General features: G+C 39.9%; 1 protein-coding gene across 3 annotated transcripts in view; it reads right to left on the minus strand.

The window, feature by feature from the left end:
- LOC121300755 (phosphatidylinositol 3-kinase regulatory subunit gamma-like) overlaps positions 1 to 19,644 on the minus strand; it is a 57,208-nt gene extending 37,564 nt beyond the window's left edge. The window contains exons 1-2 of one of the 3 annotated variants that reach the window (XM_041229542.1): positions 19,456 to 19,643; positions 7,289 to 7,956 (exon numbers count right to left, since the gene is read on the minus strand). In XM_041229542.1, coding sequence (XP_041085476.1) covers positions 7,289 to 7,622 — 334 coding nt within the window. In that variant the 5' untranslated portion in view covers positions 7,623 to 7,956; positions 19,456 to 19,643. Of the gene's footprint in view, positions 1 to 7,288; positions 7,957 to 19,455 lie in introns of all 3 variants that reach the window. The other 2 variants (XM_041229543.1, XM_041229544.1) reach the window with 2 other exon arrangements.
- Positions 19,645 to 22,118: the final 2,474 nt, after the last annotated feature.

The following is a 22,118-nucleotide window of genomic DNA, read 5'->3' on the forward strand; positions in this document are numbered from 1 at the left end:
TGCCTAACTAACTTGCTTGATTTTTTTGAGGATGCAACATCGATAATGGATAATTGCAAAGCATATGACATGGTTTATTTAGATTTCCAGAAAGCTTTTGACAAAGTCCCGCACAAAAGATTAATTCTCAAACTGAACGCAGTTGGGATTCAAGGAAACACATGTACATGGATTAGGGAGTGGTTAACATGTAGAAAACAGAAAGTACTGATTAGAGGAAAAACCTCAGAATGGAGTGTGGTAACCAGCGGTGTACCACAGGGATCAGTGTTAGGTCCTCTGCTATTCCTAATCTACATTAATGATTTAGATTCTGGTATAGTAAGCAAACTTGTTAAATTTGCAGACGACACAAAAGTAGGAGGAGTGGCAAACACTGTTGCAGCAGCAAAGGTCATTCAAAATGATCTAGACAAGATTCAGAACTGGGCAGACACATGGCAAATGACATTTAATAGAGAAAAGTGTAAGGTACTGCACGCAGGAAATAAAAATGTACATTATAAATATCATATGGGAGATATTGAAATTGGAGAAGGAATCTATGAAAAAGACCTAGGAGTTTTTGTTGACTCAGAAATGTCTTCATCTAGGCAATGTGGGGAAGCTATAAAAAAGGCTAACAAGATACTCGGATACATTGTGAAAAGTGTTGAATTTAAATCAAGGGAAGTAATGTTAAAACTGTACAATGCACTTGTAAGACCTCATCTTGAATATTGTGTGCAGTTCTGGTCACCTCGCTATAAAAAAGATATTGCTGCTCTAGAAAGAGTGCAAAGAAGAGCGACCAGAATTATTCCGGGCTTAAAAGGCATGTCATATGCAGACAGGCTAAAAGAATTGAATCTGTTCAGTCTTGAACAAAGAAGACTACGTGGCGACCTAATTCAAGCAATCAAAATTCTAAAAGGTATTGACAGTGTCGACCCAAGGGACTTTTTCAGCCTGAAAAAAGAAACAAGGACCAGGGGTCACAAATGGAGTTTAGAAAAAGGGACATTCAGAACAGAAAATAGGAGACACTTTTTTACACAGAGAATTGTGAGGGTCTGGAATCAACTCCCCAGTAATGTTGTTGAAGCTGACACCCTGGGATCCTTCAAGAAGCTGCTTGATGAGATTTTGGGATCAATAAGCTACTAACAACCAAACGAGCAAGATGGGCCGAATGGCCTCCTCTCGTTTGTAAACTTTCTTATGTTCTTATGTTCTTATGTTCTATGTAAATTATCATCATCTAAAGTATGTACTTGAGGAGGACTGGTCCCTATGGCAATACAGAAAGGTCTTTGTAGGACTGTCAGCCATTTCAGTTTTTTGAAATATAATAGAATACATCATATGCCAACAATGTGAGCATCAAGCCTTGGCTAAACATGCTGTGAGCCGGTTAAGGGCAATGACTTTCCCTTTATAGTTGCCTGGATCTCTTTCAACACGAGTCAATGAAAGACTTGCAACCCCAGGTGAGACTGATTGTGTCAATGATGAGAGAGACCTTTTCAAACTACAATCCAGCATATAAGAAGTCTGATTATTTCAGAGCAGATTTAGAAGACAGATTGCCAACACATGATTTTTTTTAAATAATAAACTAAAATGACTAACTCAAACTGTGTAGTAAAATGTATTTTGTGGCATTCTCCAAAACAAACACAGAAAGTGAACAACCCCAAATCTCCCTTTGCATAGTTTTAACAATGCAACAATGTGTGCATATTCTCATCCTGCTTTGGGCTTCCTACAGCCGTGCAGCTCAATTCCTGCTTTAGGGGAGTTTTGGCAGAATTCAACAGAAATGAAATGCATAGTGAAGGTAGACGGTGAGCAGGTGAAGATGGATGCAGTGTTTGTTCAGCAAGGTCATTCATTTTCACTTTGCTAGACAGCAGAGCCCATGTTTAGTAATGACAGGACCTGCAAATTGCTGGACTGCAATTCCATCAAAATGCATGTCCTGCTACTAGCAACCACTTCACAGCATTCTCTCAGCTGGGTCTGAGGTCACTATTCCTGGAACACAACCCTAATTAAAAAAATAAAAAAAAAGACACCCGTTTAGTCGACAGAACAGGAACTTAAGTAAAGTTTGTTTTAAGCTCTGCGAAACTCCCCACACGTACACCCTCAGTTTCAAAGTTGCTGGTTTATATTTTGCACCGGGGTTAATCTTTAAATACATGTTTAATCTCAGCTTTCTGAATTTGGGTCGCTAGGTTCTGTATAATTTTGATTATTTTGCTTTGTGGGAGTACAGACCCCTATACCCCCAAAATCCGATACTCAAAAGTTTAACTAAATGTTAATACCAAGTATCATAACAACTGGATAATAAATTCTCCAGATACATGGAAAAAAACTTGTGAAAAGTGACATTTGCAGGGGATTTCATTTCCAGCCAGAATAAATATTTGGATCGGGGTGAAAATGAAGGCCTATTAAAGGGTACATCAGTACTACATGACAAATAAACCAAACTATCCCACCTTGCTGTTCTGAATGTATTTGGACATTGTATAATAATCTGTATGCGCCCAAACATTTGCATAATGCCACATTGCTGTGTCCAAAAATCACTCTTCTTAAGCATCTCTCCCGAGCCAAAAAACATGACTTCGGCATGTACCCTCACACGTGCTCCGAAACATACCGGCACATGCCCAATGAAGCATTGTATAAGCTATATTACCTCCGTGTGGAAACACCAGTCTGTGTGACAAACATGGTCCATCTAATTTTCCATAAGGAAGGAACTTGTACCTGCTTTCACTTTGTGTAGCAGTCATCTTTCACACTGTACATGTTTCCTTCTCATGTTGTATTTTTATGTATTGTGATTAATGTTGCATTAAATAAAAAAATAAAAATTAAAATTAAAAAGTCTGTACTGTGTAAGTGGTTGCAGGAGTTCTCATTTCCAACTAATGAAGGGACCTACCCACAATTATAGCAGCACTGTGTTATTTCAATATACGTCCCCAAAGTCTAAGATATAGCTCCAGCTGATTCGGAATGCTTGCAGAATGGACACAAAATAAACTAGCTATTGAGATTCGGAAACGATGGGTTTCTTTTTGGAATGAGGTCTTTGAGGATGACCTAAAAAAATAACTAGCCTTTAAGTATTTTTTCATCCTTCGTATTTAGTTTTCATTTGCATTTCCTGACACAACACATGCACAATCATCTACACACTGAGTGGGAAAGTCAAATTTGGTCACAAATTCCCTCTCCCTATCAGTTTCTGAACAAACTGATGTTGATATATTGTCTGGCTTTTTTTTTTTTTTTTGGACGTACCCAAAATAAAAAATGTACAGCTGTGTAGAAAGAAAAGTAAACAGCGCAGAAAACATATTGTTTTTCAAGAATTCTGTGGATGATGTCCCGATTGTCACAATAGAATGTTCATTCCAAGAGGTTCAAAAGTTCCTAGTTTGAAGATAAACTTGTGTTCTCTTGGTTTCCGCAGCAGCATTTGTTCCATTGCAATGACTGATCCCACAGATGGCGATGCCTTCAGCAGCTATTTATAAATTTGGACACAAAAACGAATAGGAAGAGTCATTTATGCCAGTGAATACATTCCAAGCAGTATTTGATGGAGTTTTTGTCCCTGCACTAATATCTAAAACGTGTGCTTCATTTCCTGACTGCAGTATACACCATGCCATTCTGACAGGCCTCCTCACTCAGAGCCTCTCAGCTGGGCCTGGCTCTCAATCACGTGGCTCCCCTTTATTTCTCAGTCTCTGTGTTGCTCGTCTGCAGTAATAGGAATTAGATGAGCAATTTCTTGTAGAGGGTTTCGAAGTTGCTCATTATTTGTTGGGTTTTAATATGGAATAATCCAGCGGCTTCTTCAGGCAGCACAGAACAGCGTAGGTACACTTCTTAAAATGGAACATGCATTATATATGAGAATGTCTATGTACATCATTTACTTGTATATGGAAAAGATTACAGTAAAAATCTGCAGACCCTGTACACTACAATGTACACACTACATGGTTTTGCAGTTCCTATACCAATGTAGTGACCGCTCACAGACTGGGAACAAGACCTGCTCCACAGGGGGGTGAATGATGCAAGACAGCCTGGAGGACAGACCAACGAGTAAGAGTCAGGTACCAGCTCAGCCACCGAGACACCCAAAACTGCAACTGCACAACCTCCTCCCCCGTCTCTCCTCCCAGAACAGCGGTATGGAGTCTGGATCCTCTGCAAAGGAGATCTCAGCGTTACCTTGTGGATGCAACCTACCCACTGTTAAAACACAATGTGTTGAAAATATTCTTGGTATGTAAAAACACTACCACTGCATTGTGGGAGATGTTGTTATTTGAGCAATTCTGCAGGTTTAAAAGATGTTCCAGGAACTACAGATTACAGGGCTTTAGGTAACATCCATTACTTCAGAGAGTGCCTTCTTCAGTGTACTCATTACTGTTCACAACAGGGCAAAGCTTTGGTAGCAATGACTGCAGTGGCACCCCAAATATAATCCACTTACTATCAATGCTGATGGACTGGGTGTAACATTTTTTTTTTAAGAACGTAAGAAAGTTTACAAACGAGAGGAGGCCATTCGGCCCATCTTGCTCGTTTGGTTGTTAGTAGCTTATTGATCCCAGAATCTCATCAAGCAGCTTCTTGAAGGATCCCAGGGTGTCAGCTTCAACAACATTACTGGGGAGTTGATTCCAGACCCTCACGAGTCTCTGTGTAAAAAAGTGCCTCCTATTTTCTGTTCTGAATGCCCCTTTGTCTAATCTCCATTTGTGACCTCTGGTCCTTGTTTCTTTTTTCAGGTCGAAAAAGTCCCTTGGGTCGACATTGTCAATACCTTTTAGAATTTTGAATGCTTGAATGAGGTCGCAGCGTAGTCTTCTTTGTTCAAGACTGAACAGATTCAATTCTTTTAGCCTGTCTGCATATGATATGCCTTTTAAACCCGGAATAATTCAGGTCACTCTTTCTAGATCAGCAATATCCTTTTTGTAGCGAGGGACCAGAACTGAATACAATATTCAAGATGAAGTCTTACTAGTGCATTGTACAGTTTTAACATTACTTCCCTTGATTTAAATTCAACACTTTTCACAATGTATCCGAGCATCTTGTTAGCCTTTTTTATAGCTTCCCAACATTGTCTAGATGGAGACATTTCTGAGTCAACAAAAACTCCTAGGTCTTTTTCATAGATTCCTTCTCCAATTTCAGTATCTCCCATATGATATCTATAATGCACATTTCCTGCATGCAGTACCTTACACTTTTCTCTAAATGTCATTTGCCATGTGTCTGCCCAGTTCTGAATCTTGTCTAGATCATTTTGAATGACCTTTGCTGCTGCAACAGTGTTTGCCACTCCTCCTACTTTTGTGTCATCTGCAAATTTAACAAGTTTGCATACTATACCAGAATCTAAATCATTAATGTAGATTAGGAATAGCAGAGGACCTAATACTGATCCCTGTGGTACGCCACTGGTTACCACACTCCATTCTGAGGTTTCTCCTCTAATCAGTACTTTCCGTTTTCTACATGTTAATCACTCCCCAATCCATGTATATGTGTTTCCTTGAATCCCTACTGCATTCAGTTTGAGCTGCAATTGAATGATGACTGCTAAGACTGGCACAATGTTCAATGTAGTGCTGTCCTTGCAGTCCTTAGCCAGAAGGTAAAATGAAGAAATCTGGTGAAACCCGGTCATTCCACATTGGAGGGAAGAGTACCATTGTACTTGCAAGACTGAGTGCTCATTAACATCTTTAAATAAAGCAGAGATTATTTACTAACATACCCAGTCCTTCTGTATCATTTGTTGCCTACTGTGACAAAGTGCCCGCCCCAGTGTGTATTTTCTGTATATGTTGCCTGTGGGGTGTTAAATGTTGGTGTATAGGCATTGGTACACAGGATATAAACGGGTCTGTGTTTCAGGTGTGTTTAAAAATGTATAATTGTATTTAGGCACGGGATTGTACATCACTTCACGTGCATTTAAAATAGTTAATATGTGAGCACGAGGTTGCACATAATTCACTCACGTGCTGGGATTCAAGTGAATAATTAATTGGTAATCGAATCCCAGCACAACAATATATATAGACGTTTTACTCGCTCGGGGTTGCTGGGTGTTTGGTGAGTAGGGAACGGGAGAGAGAGGAGGAAAAACCAAGTTAGTTATATATCAATTGCTATTACGTGCTGGTGGGACCAGCAAGGTACTTGTTTATTTAAACTCACTGTGTTTGTTCGTGTGTATCTGCTCACCGTTTGTTAAGTGTTAGTCCATTTTTGTTTGTCTATTTATTTTGGCATAAAGTGTCGTGTCCTGTCTTCTGTTTGTTTAAACCTTTTATTTTTGCAATAAACCGGCACAAGCAAGCGTCTTCATCATTTCACCTTATCTGTCCTGTCTCTGTGTACTCATTTCCTGGTTCTGACGTTACCACTCAGCCGTCTTTGTGACACCTACAAACTTAGCTTACTTTGTAGTAAGTATATAATCAGCTAGGGAGGATTAGCTCCTCCCTGTATTGTAAACAGCACGATCGTTATTATTAGTCTGTAAATGGGTGATCAAGAGGGCTCGAGGTGTGGAACAGCTTTATCAAGAATACCACCAAACAGGGAATTACAACAATCCTACCTTGCAACTCGGAGGAGCAGCCTGGGTGCAGGGGGCCAGCAATCCTACCTTGCAACTCGAAGGTGGAGTCTGGGCGCAGGGGGCCAGCAATCCTACCTTGCAACTCGGAGAAGCAGCCTGGGCGCAGGGGGCCAGCAATCCTACCTTGTAACTCGGAGGAGCAGCCTGGGCGCAGGGGGCCAGCAATCCTACCTTGCAACTCGGAGGAGCAACCTGGGCGCAGGGGGCCAGCAATCCTACCTTGCAACTCGGAGGAGCAGCCTGGGCGCAGGGGGCCAGCAATCCTACCTTGCAACTCGGAGGAGCAGCCTGGGCGCAGGGGGCCAGCAATCCTACCTTGCAACTCGGAGGAGCAGCCTGGGCGCAGGGGGCCAGCAATCCTACCTTGCAACTCGGAGGAGCAGCCTGGGCGCAGGGGGCCAGCAATCCTACCTTGCAACTCGGAGGAGCAGCCTGGGCGCAGGGGGCCAGCAATCCTACCTTGCAACTCGGAGGTGCAGCCTGGGCGCAGGGGGCCAGCAATCCTACCTTGCAACTCGGAGGAGCAGCCTGGGCGCAGGGGGCCAGCAATCCTACCTTGCAACTCGGAGGAGCAGCCTGGGCGCAGGGGGCCAGCAATCCTACCTTGCAACTCGGAGGTGGAGTCTGGGTGCAGGGGTCCAGTCCCAGGGGCTGCGGGGAGGGGTCTTTGCAGCCGTGGTTTGTTGGGGGCAGGGGCCACGACGGGGGCCAGATACTCCACGTAGGTCCCTGGGAAATCTCCTTTCTGTTTGGTGCGCTCGTTGAGTCCCACAATCCACCCAATGTGCTCTGGATGCTCCTCGTCGCCCTCTGTGCAGCCCAGAGCGCGCAGGGACGCCTGGTCAACGGTCAGAATGTCTCCCGGCATTAGATCAATGTCTTCTTCACGGTCCTTGTTGTACTCATAGAGCGCACGGTACTGAAAAGCTTCAGCCATTCTGATGTGTCTGTAAATACCAGTGTTTATAGCACAGACAAGGTCAACCTAAAGTAAACATCATGCTGCTGGTGCTACCCTCGGCTGTTCAGTGGTGCCCAAGGCCCATGATCAAAAGCACTCCCCTCAGTTTAAAGCCCCGGTTCAACCAGACTATAGAACAAAGGGAAAGCTTGACCAACATAATCCGGTGTGCCTCCGAACCAGCACAGATCCGACTTGCAAGGGAACTGAAAAGGCTGCTTCCAATCTGACAGTGTGGATGAGCTGGTTTTTGTCAGTCTCCCTCGAAAATTGAAAATCCTGTCCAGGACTCCCAGTCAAAAGACAAAACCTAAAAAATAAATAATACAAAATGTGTCAGTAAGCTCCATCCCCTGCCATGGTTGTAAATCCAATATAATCAGAGCCCTCTGTATTGAAAGTGGAGAACTGTGACATGTGCATTATAAGACACTTCACCACTGGAACCTGTTAGCCACAGTTACACTTCTACTGTGCCGAGAGTGTAGATCTCACACTCTGAACGTCAATGACAAACCACAACAGGTTCTCTATAAACCACAACGCAGGCCCGACAAAGCAAACAAGTGCGAGAAACACACACTCAACTTGATGAGAGGTAGCCACCAAACACTTAGAAACATACAGAATAGTATATAAATAAGAAATGGTAATTAATCACCGTTGAAAATCAAGTTTTAAATTGGACAAACGGTTATCCAGATATACACAAATGTAAGAGTGACATGCAGACAAACAGACGCACACACACCCCCAGCATCCGAAACCCTCAAACAGACGGACACACACCCCCAGTATCTGATACCCTCAATTAGGGATACAAGTCAGTTATGGTCAGGTTTTTTTTTTGTATAAACTTTCAGCTGTTTTGATGTCCAGTTGGCTTTTGGTAAAACCGAAATGAAATGAAAGTTTAGAATGGAAAAATCAAACTCCATTTGTGCCGCCATGAGAATGGCACACACAAGTATTAGGCATGTCATTTTTTTAACTGTGATAACTAGGGGTCAACCTAATTCGTGATTTCATGGAATTCGTGATTTCGTGAAATTCAGGGATCATCGCAGAATTCACCTACTGGGGTCAATGCAAACTGGACTAGTGTGGAGAGAAAAAAAAAAATTAAAATGAACTACTGCACACCACAAGAGATTGCAAACTACATATCTTAATTCTGTAGACAGGCTTCTTTTTATTTCTTCGATGCCTTGTGTGCAAGCCCTTAGACAAATAACATTTGAAAAAAATACTTCAAACTAGTTAATGTTCTTGTTTGCTGTTCATATTGGAACAATGTATTATATCAGCCTATCAGTGTGCCTGTACTGGCTTTTCTGTGACCTGTACAGTACAGTAGGAGGTGGGACAAAGTCAGTGTTGCTTTGTTATTTTGATTTAGGCTGCTAAATAATGTTCAGCATTGGAGGTAAAACACCAAAAATGGATGACAAAGCAAAATAAAATAAATATATTTTGGCTGAGGATTGGGTCAAGAAGTGTCCCAAGAAACTTAACATGCAGATCGAAAAAAATAAAAAAATCCTGTCGGTTGTAGCCCAGGTAAATACCACAGGTTAGATCTAGCACAGCCGCCTCGCTTCAAACAACATGCTGCTTACTTTTTAAACGCAGTTTGAATTTTAGACCCGAACAGGCACGTTTTCTTTCTTTTGACTCTGTACCAATAAAATTAATTTGTGAATGGGACAAACATCAACGAAGTACTGCATATATGTCCTTTATTAAATAATGCCAGCTTTGGGCCTGTTTCCAATCGATTTCCACATCTGTATGACTTTGCAATGCAACACCTTACACTTCCAACCAATTCAGTGGATGCAGAAGGTGCAGTCTCAAATGTAAGGGCAAGTCTTCACACCAAAAAGGCAGAGAATGTCGGCAGCAGCTGCAGGGGGATGCTGCATGCTTGCCTTTAACAAATGACAGCAGTGTTTTAGTAAGGAAGCAAGTACCACTATTTCAGGCTTTACAGTGATGTGAAATATTATCTACTTCGGTTTATTTAATGTTTAAACAGGTCTGCGAAATCCAAATTTTATTCCATCACCTACCCGGGAAAATCTGTAAATTCCCTGCAATTTAAGTAGAGCCCTAGTGATAAGTAAGCTGATTACAGCGTTTTTGCATCGCTCATACTAATGTATCTATTAACTAGACACAATGTAGAAAGAATACAGTAATTATCACATTAAACTTATTTATAATTTTTCTGGTACCCCAATTAAAGCAGCTTGTAGCTATCTGCCCGCATCTTCCCACTTTTCTTCCAGCTTCACAATGGTTCAGTTTTTTTTTTTTGTTTGTTTTTAAACTGAGAAACTTCCAGCTCCACGTCTTTGGAGGCATTTTATAACAAAGGGTTGAGGTTTGGGTACGTAGGCCGAGTGTTTGCTTATGCCTGCTCGTACTAGCACAGCACCTTCAGCATTAAACTGTTTTACAAACATGAAAACAGACAGTCCTAGACATATGAACACCCAGACTACAGGCAGTATAAAACTGTGGCTATCCCCACTGTCAGAATCAAACACGCAAGTCTTGTCATAACTTTTAATGTGTCACTATATTGATACTATGGGATGTTAATATGAATCATCTATATGAAGTGTGTGAGGAGCTGCCGCCAGGTTAGTGCTGAAACTGTCAACGCAAAAAAAAAAGGGGGGGGGGGGCGGTTTTGGTTTGTTTTGGAATTTTATGCAAATGTAGGTTACGGTTTGGAAAATCATACCATTGTATCCCTAGTGTGTGAACTATAACATAGGAAACGGATATACGGACAGACAGATACACTCCTATATCCCCGGAATCGGACATTCTTAATAGAGTATGCTTAAAACTGTTAATACCAAGTTTCATGACAACTGGATAAACACGACCCAGATGAAACCCTGGAAGTAAAGCAGCAACAGACTTCCTAAAAGGCAGCTGGGAACTTTCTTTAACCTAGTGTAATACCACAGGTTTTAAAATGCTAAGACACACAAAGACTTAAGAATATTTAGTTGGTTCCATCCATCACTACTTGTACACCTCTGAAATACTCACTAAGAAACACCTTTACCAAGTTTTCCTGAGTACTTGCAGCTACGCGCCCCTCCTAATATGGTCACCTTCCGGTTTCCACCTACCACCGAGGTGGCAGCTTACCTTCCCCCTTACGCAGCGCCCTTTCTAATCGGGAGGGAGATTTACAGCATCGATCCTTTCTCTCTCTATCACAAGCACCAATAACCAGAGTTAAAGAATCAGACTTCTAGATCCTCCCTTTTCCATTTCAATAGACATGTCCCAACATATCCCTGGAAAGCACAAAAGGACCTGTTCACAGTTTTTAAAGGGGAAGTCTTGTGCAGACTGGAGATTTCTGTTCCCCTGGCTACACATGCTCTGTTTTTCTTAGTAAGCCCCTGGCATTCTCAGTTTGTGTAAATGTACGTACTGCCCAGATTGAACCCCTGCTAACCGCCATAAGTAAGAGCTGAATTAAACAAGCTGAATTTGAGAGTAATGTTAAACAAGCTCAATTTGAGGGAGTAATGTTAAACGAGCTGAATTTGAGAGAGTAATGTTAAACAAGCTAAAACAAGTCAATCTGACCTCCATTCAAAGCCATGAGCTGTAAGATGTGAACCCGATCTTTGAAAATGTGTTTCGGGCTATTTAAAAACACTCCAAATTGGTTGTTATTTTTTACAAGGACTCCAACTCCCAGAAGCAGCTCACACGTGTCGGCTGCGTTCCTTCAACGGGACATGAGCATGGAAAAGAGTGAGAGAAGTGGTCGGCAGGTTTACAAATGGTTTAAGAACATAAAAGTTTACAAATGAGAGGAGGCCATTCGGCCCATCTTGCTCGTTTGGTTGTTAGTAGCTTATTGATCCCAGAATCTCATCAAGCAGCTTCTTGAAGGATCCCAGGGTGTCAGCTTCAACAACATTACTGGGGAGTTGATTCCAGACCCTCACGAGTCTCTGTGTAAAAAAGTGCCTCCTATTTTCTGTTCTGAATGCCCCTTTGTCTAATCTCCATTTGTGACCTCTGGTCCTTGTTTCTTTTTTCAGGTCGAAAAAGTCCCTTGGGTCGACATTGTCAATACCTTTTAGAATTTTGAATGCTTGAATTAGGTCGCCGCGTAGTCTTAATTACTGATTTGAGGGGAGAAGGAAGCAGTTGCCACAAGCTCTTCTAGTTTATCCATTCAAAATGAACAGTCTGTTATGGGGCAGATTTAGAACAAATTACTTTGCATGACTCATAAGTTATAAATAAATCTTTAACAAGGCAGTTCAAACTTATTTCTCTTCAAGACTAAGAAATGATCAGGAGTGAATTTGAATGGAGAACAGCATGTATACATTGCAGTGCAGCAGAGCCGTACACTTCAATTGAATACTAGGTGGAAATCAATGTGAAAATTTGAAAAAAAGAAAGAATATGAGCTTGAATATGCTTGTTATTGTGTTGCAGCAGTGATAGACTGTCTTTGGTTTGATGATGGAGGGACTAGTGATTAGAATTGGTGTGAGAAGGTCAGGAACAGTTCAACAGGCAAATGAGCAGGACAGGAGGCGATCATGGAGTTACCCCAGCCTGCTGACAGCATGATTAGCAGGGTTTAGATACCCCAGCCTGCTGACAGCAGGATTAGCAGGGTTTAGATACCCCCATTTCCCCAGGCACAGCTACTGTGTGCTCGCTCTGTTCCTGGTACCGTTAAGGATCTCAATGATTCAGCAATATGACTAGGTAGCCCATTCCATCACCTCACCACTCACGGTGTTGAGAAGTGTCTCCTTCCCTCTGTCCTTGCTCTGTCTCCAACTTAATTCCCTCTGGTCCAGGTTACTGTACTGCGCTTAAAATACTGGTAGGGTTAACTTAGTGTGTTTACATATTAAAGACTTCAGGTCATGTTCCCCTAATTCTTATTTGATAGGCTAAACAGATTCAGTTTCAACTGACAGTTCAAACAAGATTCTTACTAATTAATAGTCAAACATTTCTGAAGTTAATTGTCAAATATTAAACTTAAATTCTTATAAACTGCTGGGACAAATATTTAAATATTCAAACAAACGCTGCTTACACTGTATTAAAAAAGAACCACCTGATACTTCTGTAGAAGAGGATTTACCATGAGAAAGATTTCAGGCAATGGAAACCAGGGCATGAAGAGGTCTGAAATACGCCACACACATTGTAATGCTGAAAAAAGACTAACATGGTATGAATCATGCTTTTGTTTTCCAGCGACTCAAAATGAAGAAATATGTACATATCCATTTTGAAAGAATATTTCATGACAAACCCATGCTCATCCCCGCACTAAAACATTCAAGGCATCATTTACATGGCTGGTCAGGTAAAGCAGTTTAAATGCAGCACAGTCTGTTTAAATCTATTCTGTTTGGAACATTTCTAGACAAGGCATACATGTTTTTGTTCTTAATTTTTAAATGTGACAGAACTACTTAAACATATTTACTCATCCAATGTTGAAATTATACCAAATGCTGTGTTCCTTCTAGTTCACCGTCGGGCTTACTCATGAATAACCAGTGAAGGGTCCTTAGATAGTAAAATATAATGCTTGTACACTGAACCAAATTATCAAATTGTGAAATCTGAGGGAACATTACACAGATGTTAGCCTTATTGTTTATAAAGAAGTACATATAAAAGTAAGTGGTTTTAGAAATTGCCGAAGGGAAAAAATCCTTTCTAACTAGAAATGGGTGCTTTTTGTGAACAAAAACAAAGCATCCCCAGGGGCATAATACAAGATCAAACAATGCAGCATTGAAGGGGTTCACTTTGACTGGACCACCCAGTTAATGGAACTGTTCTATCTATACAGGAGAAACTGACAACAAGGAGGCAGCAATACTCTGCCACAGCGCATTGACACGGTTCACACAACTAAACCAATATGAAGTCACGACCTACAATGGTTTGTGGCGGCAGAGTTTTAAAATAAATGGCACAAAGGGACTCATTTTTAACTTGTGAGAATCACAGAACACAGCTGTGAGCACCAAGCCAATTTTATGAAGCATTTGGTCTTTAGAGTCTAGAAAGTTACCTTATTGAGACAGCCATCTTGGGTCACAGGTCAAAGTGAAGGGTGCTGGTCATTTTTGCCTGAGTATTTTCCATAACACTGAAAAATGCCAGCTAGAGAGTTTGAGGTATTAGCAATCCTAGAAGTCAGGTTTTCAAGCTCATAGAAGCTCTAGTCAGTCTTCCCACCCTCACACAGCAGCCACTCTGTGGGACACAACCCCAATACAACCCTTTTATGCCAGCCTGTCTGCAGGATCAATACAGCCTGCTCCAACGAGTACAAGATCATTAACAGCTTAGAAACCAGGCTGGGTCATAGGTCACTTTACTGCCCTCACTTTAACTGCTAATGGGGCAAGCTTTCAATTTAACTAAATCCGCTATATGTTGTATTCATTCACATAACCTTGAACTTTAACAACAGCAAGATGCAGAAAAACCTTGGTTTAAAATATGTCTGCAATCTAATGCAAAGAAGAGTGTTCTCGTCTTTCATAAATCACGTCTATAATCTAATGCACAGAAGTGTTCTTATCTTTCATAAATCATGTCTAAAATCTAATACACAAGTGTTCTCATCTTTCATAAATCACGTCCATAATTCAAAGCACAGAAGAATTTTCTCATCTTTCATAAATCACGTCTATAATCCAGTGCACAGAAGTGTGTTCTTGTCTTTAACAGAACCTGGTTTATTTTACTGTGATATGCTATGGATTGCACTTTTCCAGCTAATTCCAAATGGAAGAATATTCCCGCACCGTCCCAGAACAAATGAACTCTGTCTTTCTAGTTACTATTAGTAGCCAGTAGGTCCAGGTTTAAATGTTTAATGAATGGCTAACCACACTGTACAGCAGCTGTAGCACAGCAGTGACATGTACTGAAGCACGCACTTTACAGCATGCTTTTACAGTAATGTTTACTGCAATGTTTACAGTAAATACAGGATGTTACCTTTGCTTAATCTCTTGTTTTCCATAAACAGTAGTAAATATGGGCTGTAGTGGAGGCGTATAGTAGAAAACTGGCACCCTGAGAGAAGAACTACAGTTACCAACAGTGGACTGTAATGCACCAAGCCGCAGGCCTAGACAAAATTTGTGTCGTCTGCAAATTTAACAAGTTTGCTTACTATACCAGAATCTAAATCATTAATGTAGATTAGGAATAGCAGAGGACCTAATACTGATCCCTGTGGTACTCCACTGGTTACCACACTCCATTCTGAGGTTTTTCCTCTAATCAGTACTTTCTGTTTTCTACATGTTAACCACTCCCTAATCCATGTACATGTGTTTCCTTGAATCCCAACTGCGTTCAGTTTGAGAATTAATCTTTTGTGCAGGACTTTGTCAAAAGCTTTCTGGAAATCTAAATAAACCATGTCATATGCTTTGCAATTATCCATTATCGATGTAGCATCCTCAAAAAAATCAAGCAGGTTAGTCAGACACGATCTCCCTTTCCTAAAACCATGTTAACTGTCTCCCAGGACACTTATCATATTGGTAATTTTCCATTTCGGATCTTCTTATAGTTTCCATAAGTTTACATATAATAGAAGTCAGGCTTACTGGTCTGTAGTTACCCGGTTCAGTTTTGTTTCCCTTTTTGTGGATCGGTATTACGTTTGCAATTTTCCGGTCTGTCGGTACAACCCCTGTGTCAAGAGACTGTTGCATGATCTTGGTTAGCGGTTTGTAAATAACTTCTTACACACACACACACACACACACACACACACACACACACACACACACAGACACACATACACGTCTGAAACCTGTGGAGTAAACGTTAAGACAGCAGTGCTACAGATGGGAAGAATCATTTCTTAGCAATATGAACAGAAGGATGCCAATTCCGCAATATTAGTTCTTCTGAGAGTTATTTGGTGAAGCCCAGAAAACATACTTTGCATCACCGAAACAAGTGTTTAATAAACAATGCAGCAATTGTTTAAAAAACGACCCCCAAAAAGGGGGGTTTTTTGGTGGGGGGGGGGGGGGGGGGGGCAGGGTGACGATTGTACTTGAACACGTACCATCATAAACAATGTTACATTCTTTTCGAATCTTTAATTTACATTTTTTTTTTTTTTTTTTTGCTCGAAATCCCAGAAAACTAGAAACACTAATCTTAATTTGTGGAATAAATTATCGATGCAGTAATACCTTGTGCTACTTCTAGCTGCTAGACACACGACTTAGTTTACAGGAAAATTGAGAGCTCTGATGGGCTGAATATCTTATTCCCATCAGAAAATGTCTCATCATCTTGTAGCTTTGCAGTATTTTTATTTATTTATTTTGGTACAGAAAAAGCTAGAGAATTAGGGTTGGAGGAGTATTGCATTTTGATTTTGTTAAGAGTAACATTATCAAAGTAAACTCATTTTAAAACATTCTTCTGTGGAGAGGCTAAACGATTAAACCCAAATTTCGAATGAACCACACAACGTCTGCATTTTTTCGTAAGTCCATTCACACGCAATGACCCCCCCCCCCCCCCCGGTCGTGGTCTCCAGGATATAAACCTGTTTGTGTGACAGTACAGTGTGTATTTATTTTTATACTCTTCTATATGGATTAAATTTTGATTTCACACACAGTAAAATACATGCCATGGGCCCAGATAACAAAAGCAAATTATTATTTTTTTATTTTTTTTTTAACCACAATTAAGCATTCCCACAAGCAAAGCTCTTGAGGGCATTTAACAAAAACAAATGTACAAAAATCCACAACGCGATTATCAATTAAAGACATTAAAAACCTTTCCTTAAAAAGAGGCAATTCTACAAAAGTGTATAAATAAATAAATATATAAATAAATAAAGGCTAAAATCAATCCCCTTGAAGGTGCTGACTTTCTTGCATAGCAATTCTTATCTCGTGGTGGACAATTAGTTTTACTTTTGTATTTAGTTTTTTTTTGGGTTCAAACGCAGAACTAGAGAAATACGTATGGTATTCTCAACCTAGACATCGGTGTACTATTACACATCACTAAACAGACCCGCTGCACGGAGACCCAGGACCCAGGCTCCAAATTCACAAGCACACAACGTCACCCTAGACACACGTTCAATCACATCATCATTCAAATACAGCAAGAATAGCATCACTCCAACCCCAAGAACCCTACCCTGCACACACAGTAACCCTGAGTACACTACTCACTGTACCTGCAGGCAGTGTGGCTGGCAGCACTTCCACAGGTATGCTGTACCACTGCCAGGAACCTCCTCAAGATCAGCATGTTTCACTGTTGGAAACATTCGTTTGTGCAGCCCATTTAAAAAGCATTCGGTTTTTATTTCAGTTTTTTCAGATCTGGCGATTAACAAAGAGTGATGTGAAAAGAAGCCTAGTATTGAGTGGGGGAATGCGAAATTGTTTCCTAGGCTGCTATTGGTTGGCTGGTCTTTGCTCAATCACTAGGCAGGCTGTATCAAATCAAGGAAATGTTCTAATATTAGAAATGTAACTAGGCAGTGCAGGAGTTCTGACCCCAAAACTCCAGCACTTCAACAACTTGTAACAAATGATAATGCAGTAAATGAGAGGGCAATTTAGCCAAACCCAATTCAATTAACACAAATAAACCCGATAACAGATCTGTGTTTGGTATATTGTACAGTACTGTACCACGATATGTAAATAATATTTTTATTATTACTACAATTCACTGAATATAGTTGATATGTTAGTCTACGGTCAGTAACATTTCAGCGTTTTATATATATCTAGAGAAGTTATTGAGTGTATCAGATCCTTCAGAGGTGTGCTTTTCAAAACAAAAATGATGTTGTCTAATTGTCTATGATGTACATGAGAAGAGGATAGTATATTTTGAATGGATTTATTTTGTATTTATTACTAGAAGCTAGCTATGCAGGACCTTTAAAGTAATTGTAGCTAACAAAATAATCCCATGCATTTTTGCACTTCCATTTGCTACATCGGTCTGAATGGTGCAGTTTTGAAAGAAACAAAGGTTATATCTTGTAACATTTGGCACATTTTTAAACAGCTTTTAGTTCTCAATTCCCATGCCTTACTCACAGGAAATCTATCACGCTTGCACTTCCTTGCTCATTTCACCTCAGTGCTGTCATTGGCTGGCTGGTTCGAAGCTGGGTGGTTAATGACACAGAAGCCAGTGAAGGGATGGAGACAGTTTTACTCATGGGTGACCAAGGAAGTGCAACACCATCTGAAAGTATGGCTTACAAACAGATATTTCCTTAACCAAGTATAGTACCTGATATGTTTTTTTTTTTTTTTAAATGTGTTTCTTTCAAAACTTCACACGAGACCTGAGTTGCATATAGAAATGAACAAAAAGTACTGTTTATCAAAGTATTTTGTTAGCTACAATAAATATTCAGACTTATTTTACTTGAAACTCAAGTGACCTAGCATACACACTAACTTAGGAGGGACAGTTTCAGTATCTTATACTGAGAAATTACACATAATATATTTGTTGTATACTGTCCTACAGTTTTGAGTGGAGTTTTCTTACTACACTTGTCTGCAGTTTTGAATCTGAATACTCCTGCTGGGTTGAGGAAACTAAAATAAAACGAAACTTTACAAAAGGAATGGCTTTATATCTTCAGAAAGCGTTCCTTCCACACGGAACTGAGACAAACACAGTAACGAATACACAGCCCAACATAGGTGCAGCACCAAATGAAAGCAAAGTGTTTACTCAAAAACAGAAAACTGTGCCGAGTTAGAAAAACCCCACTTTTCAATTGTGTAGAATGACAATTAACCAACCTGCATTTAATCACATTAAGTTATATCCATCATTATTTGTGTCTTTCTCTTTCAGACTTGTGCGACAATCTTGCAAACTACACAGAACAGTAACCCTATAGTCAATGTAAATCATTTGTTAAAACAAACTGATAAATATTTAGTTAAAACGTATCTGCATATAAAATAACAATAATATAAAAAAATAAATACACCGCTTTACACATGAACCACTTAAATGAATTGAAAAAACAAAACATAATGCAGCTTAACATGTAAATGTTACCGGGAGCACGTTTCTGAACTGTAAATGAATCAGACTTTGAACTGTAAATCAGTCAAACTTGTATCTGGGGAAATGTTCCGATTATGGAAATCGGCCAAATCTTTACTGTGCTCAAATTGTTCTGGATTCCGACTGAAGTTAAAATACAGATTACCACAACCGACATCAATGTCGGTACAAAAAACCTTATTCTGCAAATCATTATTTACCGATTGGGTTACTCAAATTACAGCAAAATATAACAAAAACTATACAACCAAACATTTACTGTTAAAAATACTAAAATGAAAAACTTTCAATAATATTAATTAACATCATCATCACTATCATTTAAAGTATACTGGAACTGAACTGATACCGAAATTAAAATGTAAGGCAATGTGTGTGTGTGTGTGTGTATGTGTGTGTGTGTATATATATATATATATATATATATATATATATATATATATATATATATATATATATAGACTAAACTGTATGGAGAAGTGAAATGCACGAGCCGGAGCTGAGGGAGTCCTGGCTCTGACTAGTTCTGCATGTGCGAAGCATCTGGTATGCAACATATGTGGTTAAATTCGGCACACTTGTAGCTCCACTGTTCCTTCCACCATTTTCCAGTTTAAATCCATTCCATTTTGCACGGAGAACTTTGAAAACTCACCCAAAAACACATTCGTTGACATCTCCCCGCTAAATGGCGTTTCTTCAAGGTTTTCTCTTGTGTTTTAGTGGGGATTCCCGTCCAGACTCGAAACAGTCCATCTCCTCCCGACTAATTCCCTCAGTGCCTACTCAGCCATATTCCAGCACAGCACAACAGGCCATCGTCCACAGACGAATGATGACGGGCGGAGTCGAATCTGCCGGAGAGAACCGAATATTGGCGGAAAGAAACGGAAATATTTGAGGTGGAACGGAAGGAAACAGATGTGTGAAGTCAGCATAAAGTACACTTTAGGTAAATTTAGGGTTAAGCAATACGGTTTAACTTAAATGCATGAAGGCGGATGCCTTAAAATGCTCTGTTTTCTTTATTAACAACACAGACAGTCCCCAATTTAAATTATAATTATTTTGTGGTTCTACAATTTTTTTTTTTTTTCTTTGATTCTGGATTTGCAAATGTTTCAAGCATATACAACCAAAGCATCATGGTTCCTGTGGTGTGGAATGAAGAACCTTCCTGTCAGAACTTTCTCTGTAAGCTTTCCTGAGTGTAACAGTCTAATCTAACCTGATTGGACAACATTGTTGTAGGTTAGTATCAATCGGGGGGGGGGGGGGGGGGGGGGGGGGGGGGGGGGGGAGCTTGTGTACTTAATAAAATAATTATTTAGCACCTTTCATAGTGGACCACTACCACAAAGCTCTTTACAAGCTACAAGACTAGGATGTGTGAACTATGCAGAGTCACTTACAACAATGTCTCACCTGAAAAACAGAACATAAGTGACTTGCTCAGGGTCACATACTTAGTCAGTGGCTGAGCTAGGATTTGAACTGGGTACCTCGTGGTTATAATCCTGTTTGTTTAACCACTAGACCAGACAGCCTCCTATGTGCTCCTATAAGCTAAAAACTAGTTTTGGGGAATGTCAACAAAGTACACCTGCTTTATGAAAATAAATACACTTGTTCATTTTGTATTCCAAATTAGATTTTCACTGTCTTTTCACAACACTAAGTTAATTTCCTTCTTGTGTTACAAAGAAGGTGGCCCCATCTGAACCACGGATCAGTAGAAAATGTGATTGATTTTGTGGTAGAAATGCAAGTTAAGAACAAATGTGTCCTGCTGTATTTCACTGGTCACTTTTTCAGTTTTACTAGCTTTAGTTTATAGCAGCTGTAGAGCAGCATGCACTGCAGTATTTCATTGTTAATGTTAAATGAAAAAGATTGTGGCTAATAGAGTAATTCCATACCCTTCCATTAGCAGTTTTAAAAGAAACACGTGTCTAGTATCACAAAAGAAATACGTTGACATAGTAGTGACCATGATATATCCGGTACCCACCGCCAGGGTTGGTGATTTTTTTTTTTTTTACTTAAAAAAAAAAAAAAAAAAAATTATTTGATTTAAATCAGATTTTTTTTTTTTTTTTTTTTTTTTATTTTAAGGGGTACATAAGGACCATGTTATTTTATTGTGTTACATGTTCCCATGTGTTGCTATTTTGAACATTTTTTGAAACTTTTAAATTGCATTCCCTGCCTCAAGATGGGAAATGTAGTTCTGAGTGGTCCGTGCAAAGCCATGTGAAGCCATCTTGAGGCAGGAAATGCAATTTAAAAGTTTAAAAAAATGGTCAAAATGTAAAAAAAAAAAATTAACACACACACCTTACATAAACACCTTATATATATATATATATATACACAACCTTGTACTTGGCTTGATTCATGCCAAAGCTGCCCGATTACAGCCTTGATGAAGCATCCCCAGATCATCACCGATCCTCCACCACATTTCACAGTGGGTGCAAGATACTGTGGCTTGTAGGCCTCTCCAGGTCTCCGTCTAACCATTAGACGACCAGGTATTGGGCAAAGCTGAAAATTGGACTCATCTGGAGGTGCTTCAGCAAGGCGGGAATCGGGCAGATTTGTCTTTGTGAAGGACGCATGAATCAAGCCAAGTACAAGGTTGTCCTGGAAGAAAACTTGCTTCCTTCTGCTCTGACAATGTTCCCCAACTCTGAGGATTGTGTTTTTCCAGCAGGACAATGCCCCATGCCACACAGCCAGGTCAATCAAGGTGTGGATGGAGGACCACCAGATCAAGACCCTGTCATGGCCAGCCCAATCTCCAGATCTGAACCCTATTGAAAACCTCTGGAATGTGATCAAGAGGAAGAGGCATAAAGTCACCCAACATCAATGTGAAAGACTGGTGGAGAGCATGCCAAGATGCATGAAAGCTGTGATTGAAAATCAAGGTTATTCCACCAAATATTGATTTCTGAACTCTTCCTAAGTTAAAACATTAGTATTATGTTGTTTAAAAATGAATCTGAACTTATTTTCTATACATTATTCGAGGTCTGACAACACTGCATCTTTTTTGTTATTTTGACCATTTGTCATTTTCTGCAAATAAATGCTCTAAATGACAATATTTTTTATTTGGAATTTGGGAGAAATGTTGTCAGTAGTTTATAGAATAAAACAAAAATGTTCATTTTACCCAAACACATACCTATAAATAGTAAAACCAGAGAAACTGATAATTTTGCAGTGGTCTCTTAATTGTTTCCAGAGCTGTACATATATGTGTGTGTGTGTAAATTATATATATATATATATATATATATATATATATAT

Source organism: Polyodon spathula, chromosome 26, assembly GCF_017654505.1.
Source record: "Polyodon spathula isolate WHYD16114869_AA chromosome 26, ASM1765450v1, whole genome shotgun sequence".
Lineage (NCBI taxonomy): Eukaryota > Metazoa > Chordata > Actinopteri > Acipenseriformes > Polyodontidae > Polyodon > Polyodon spathula.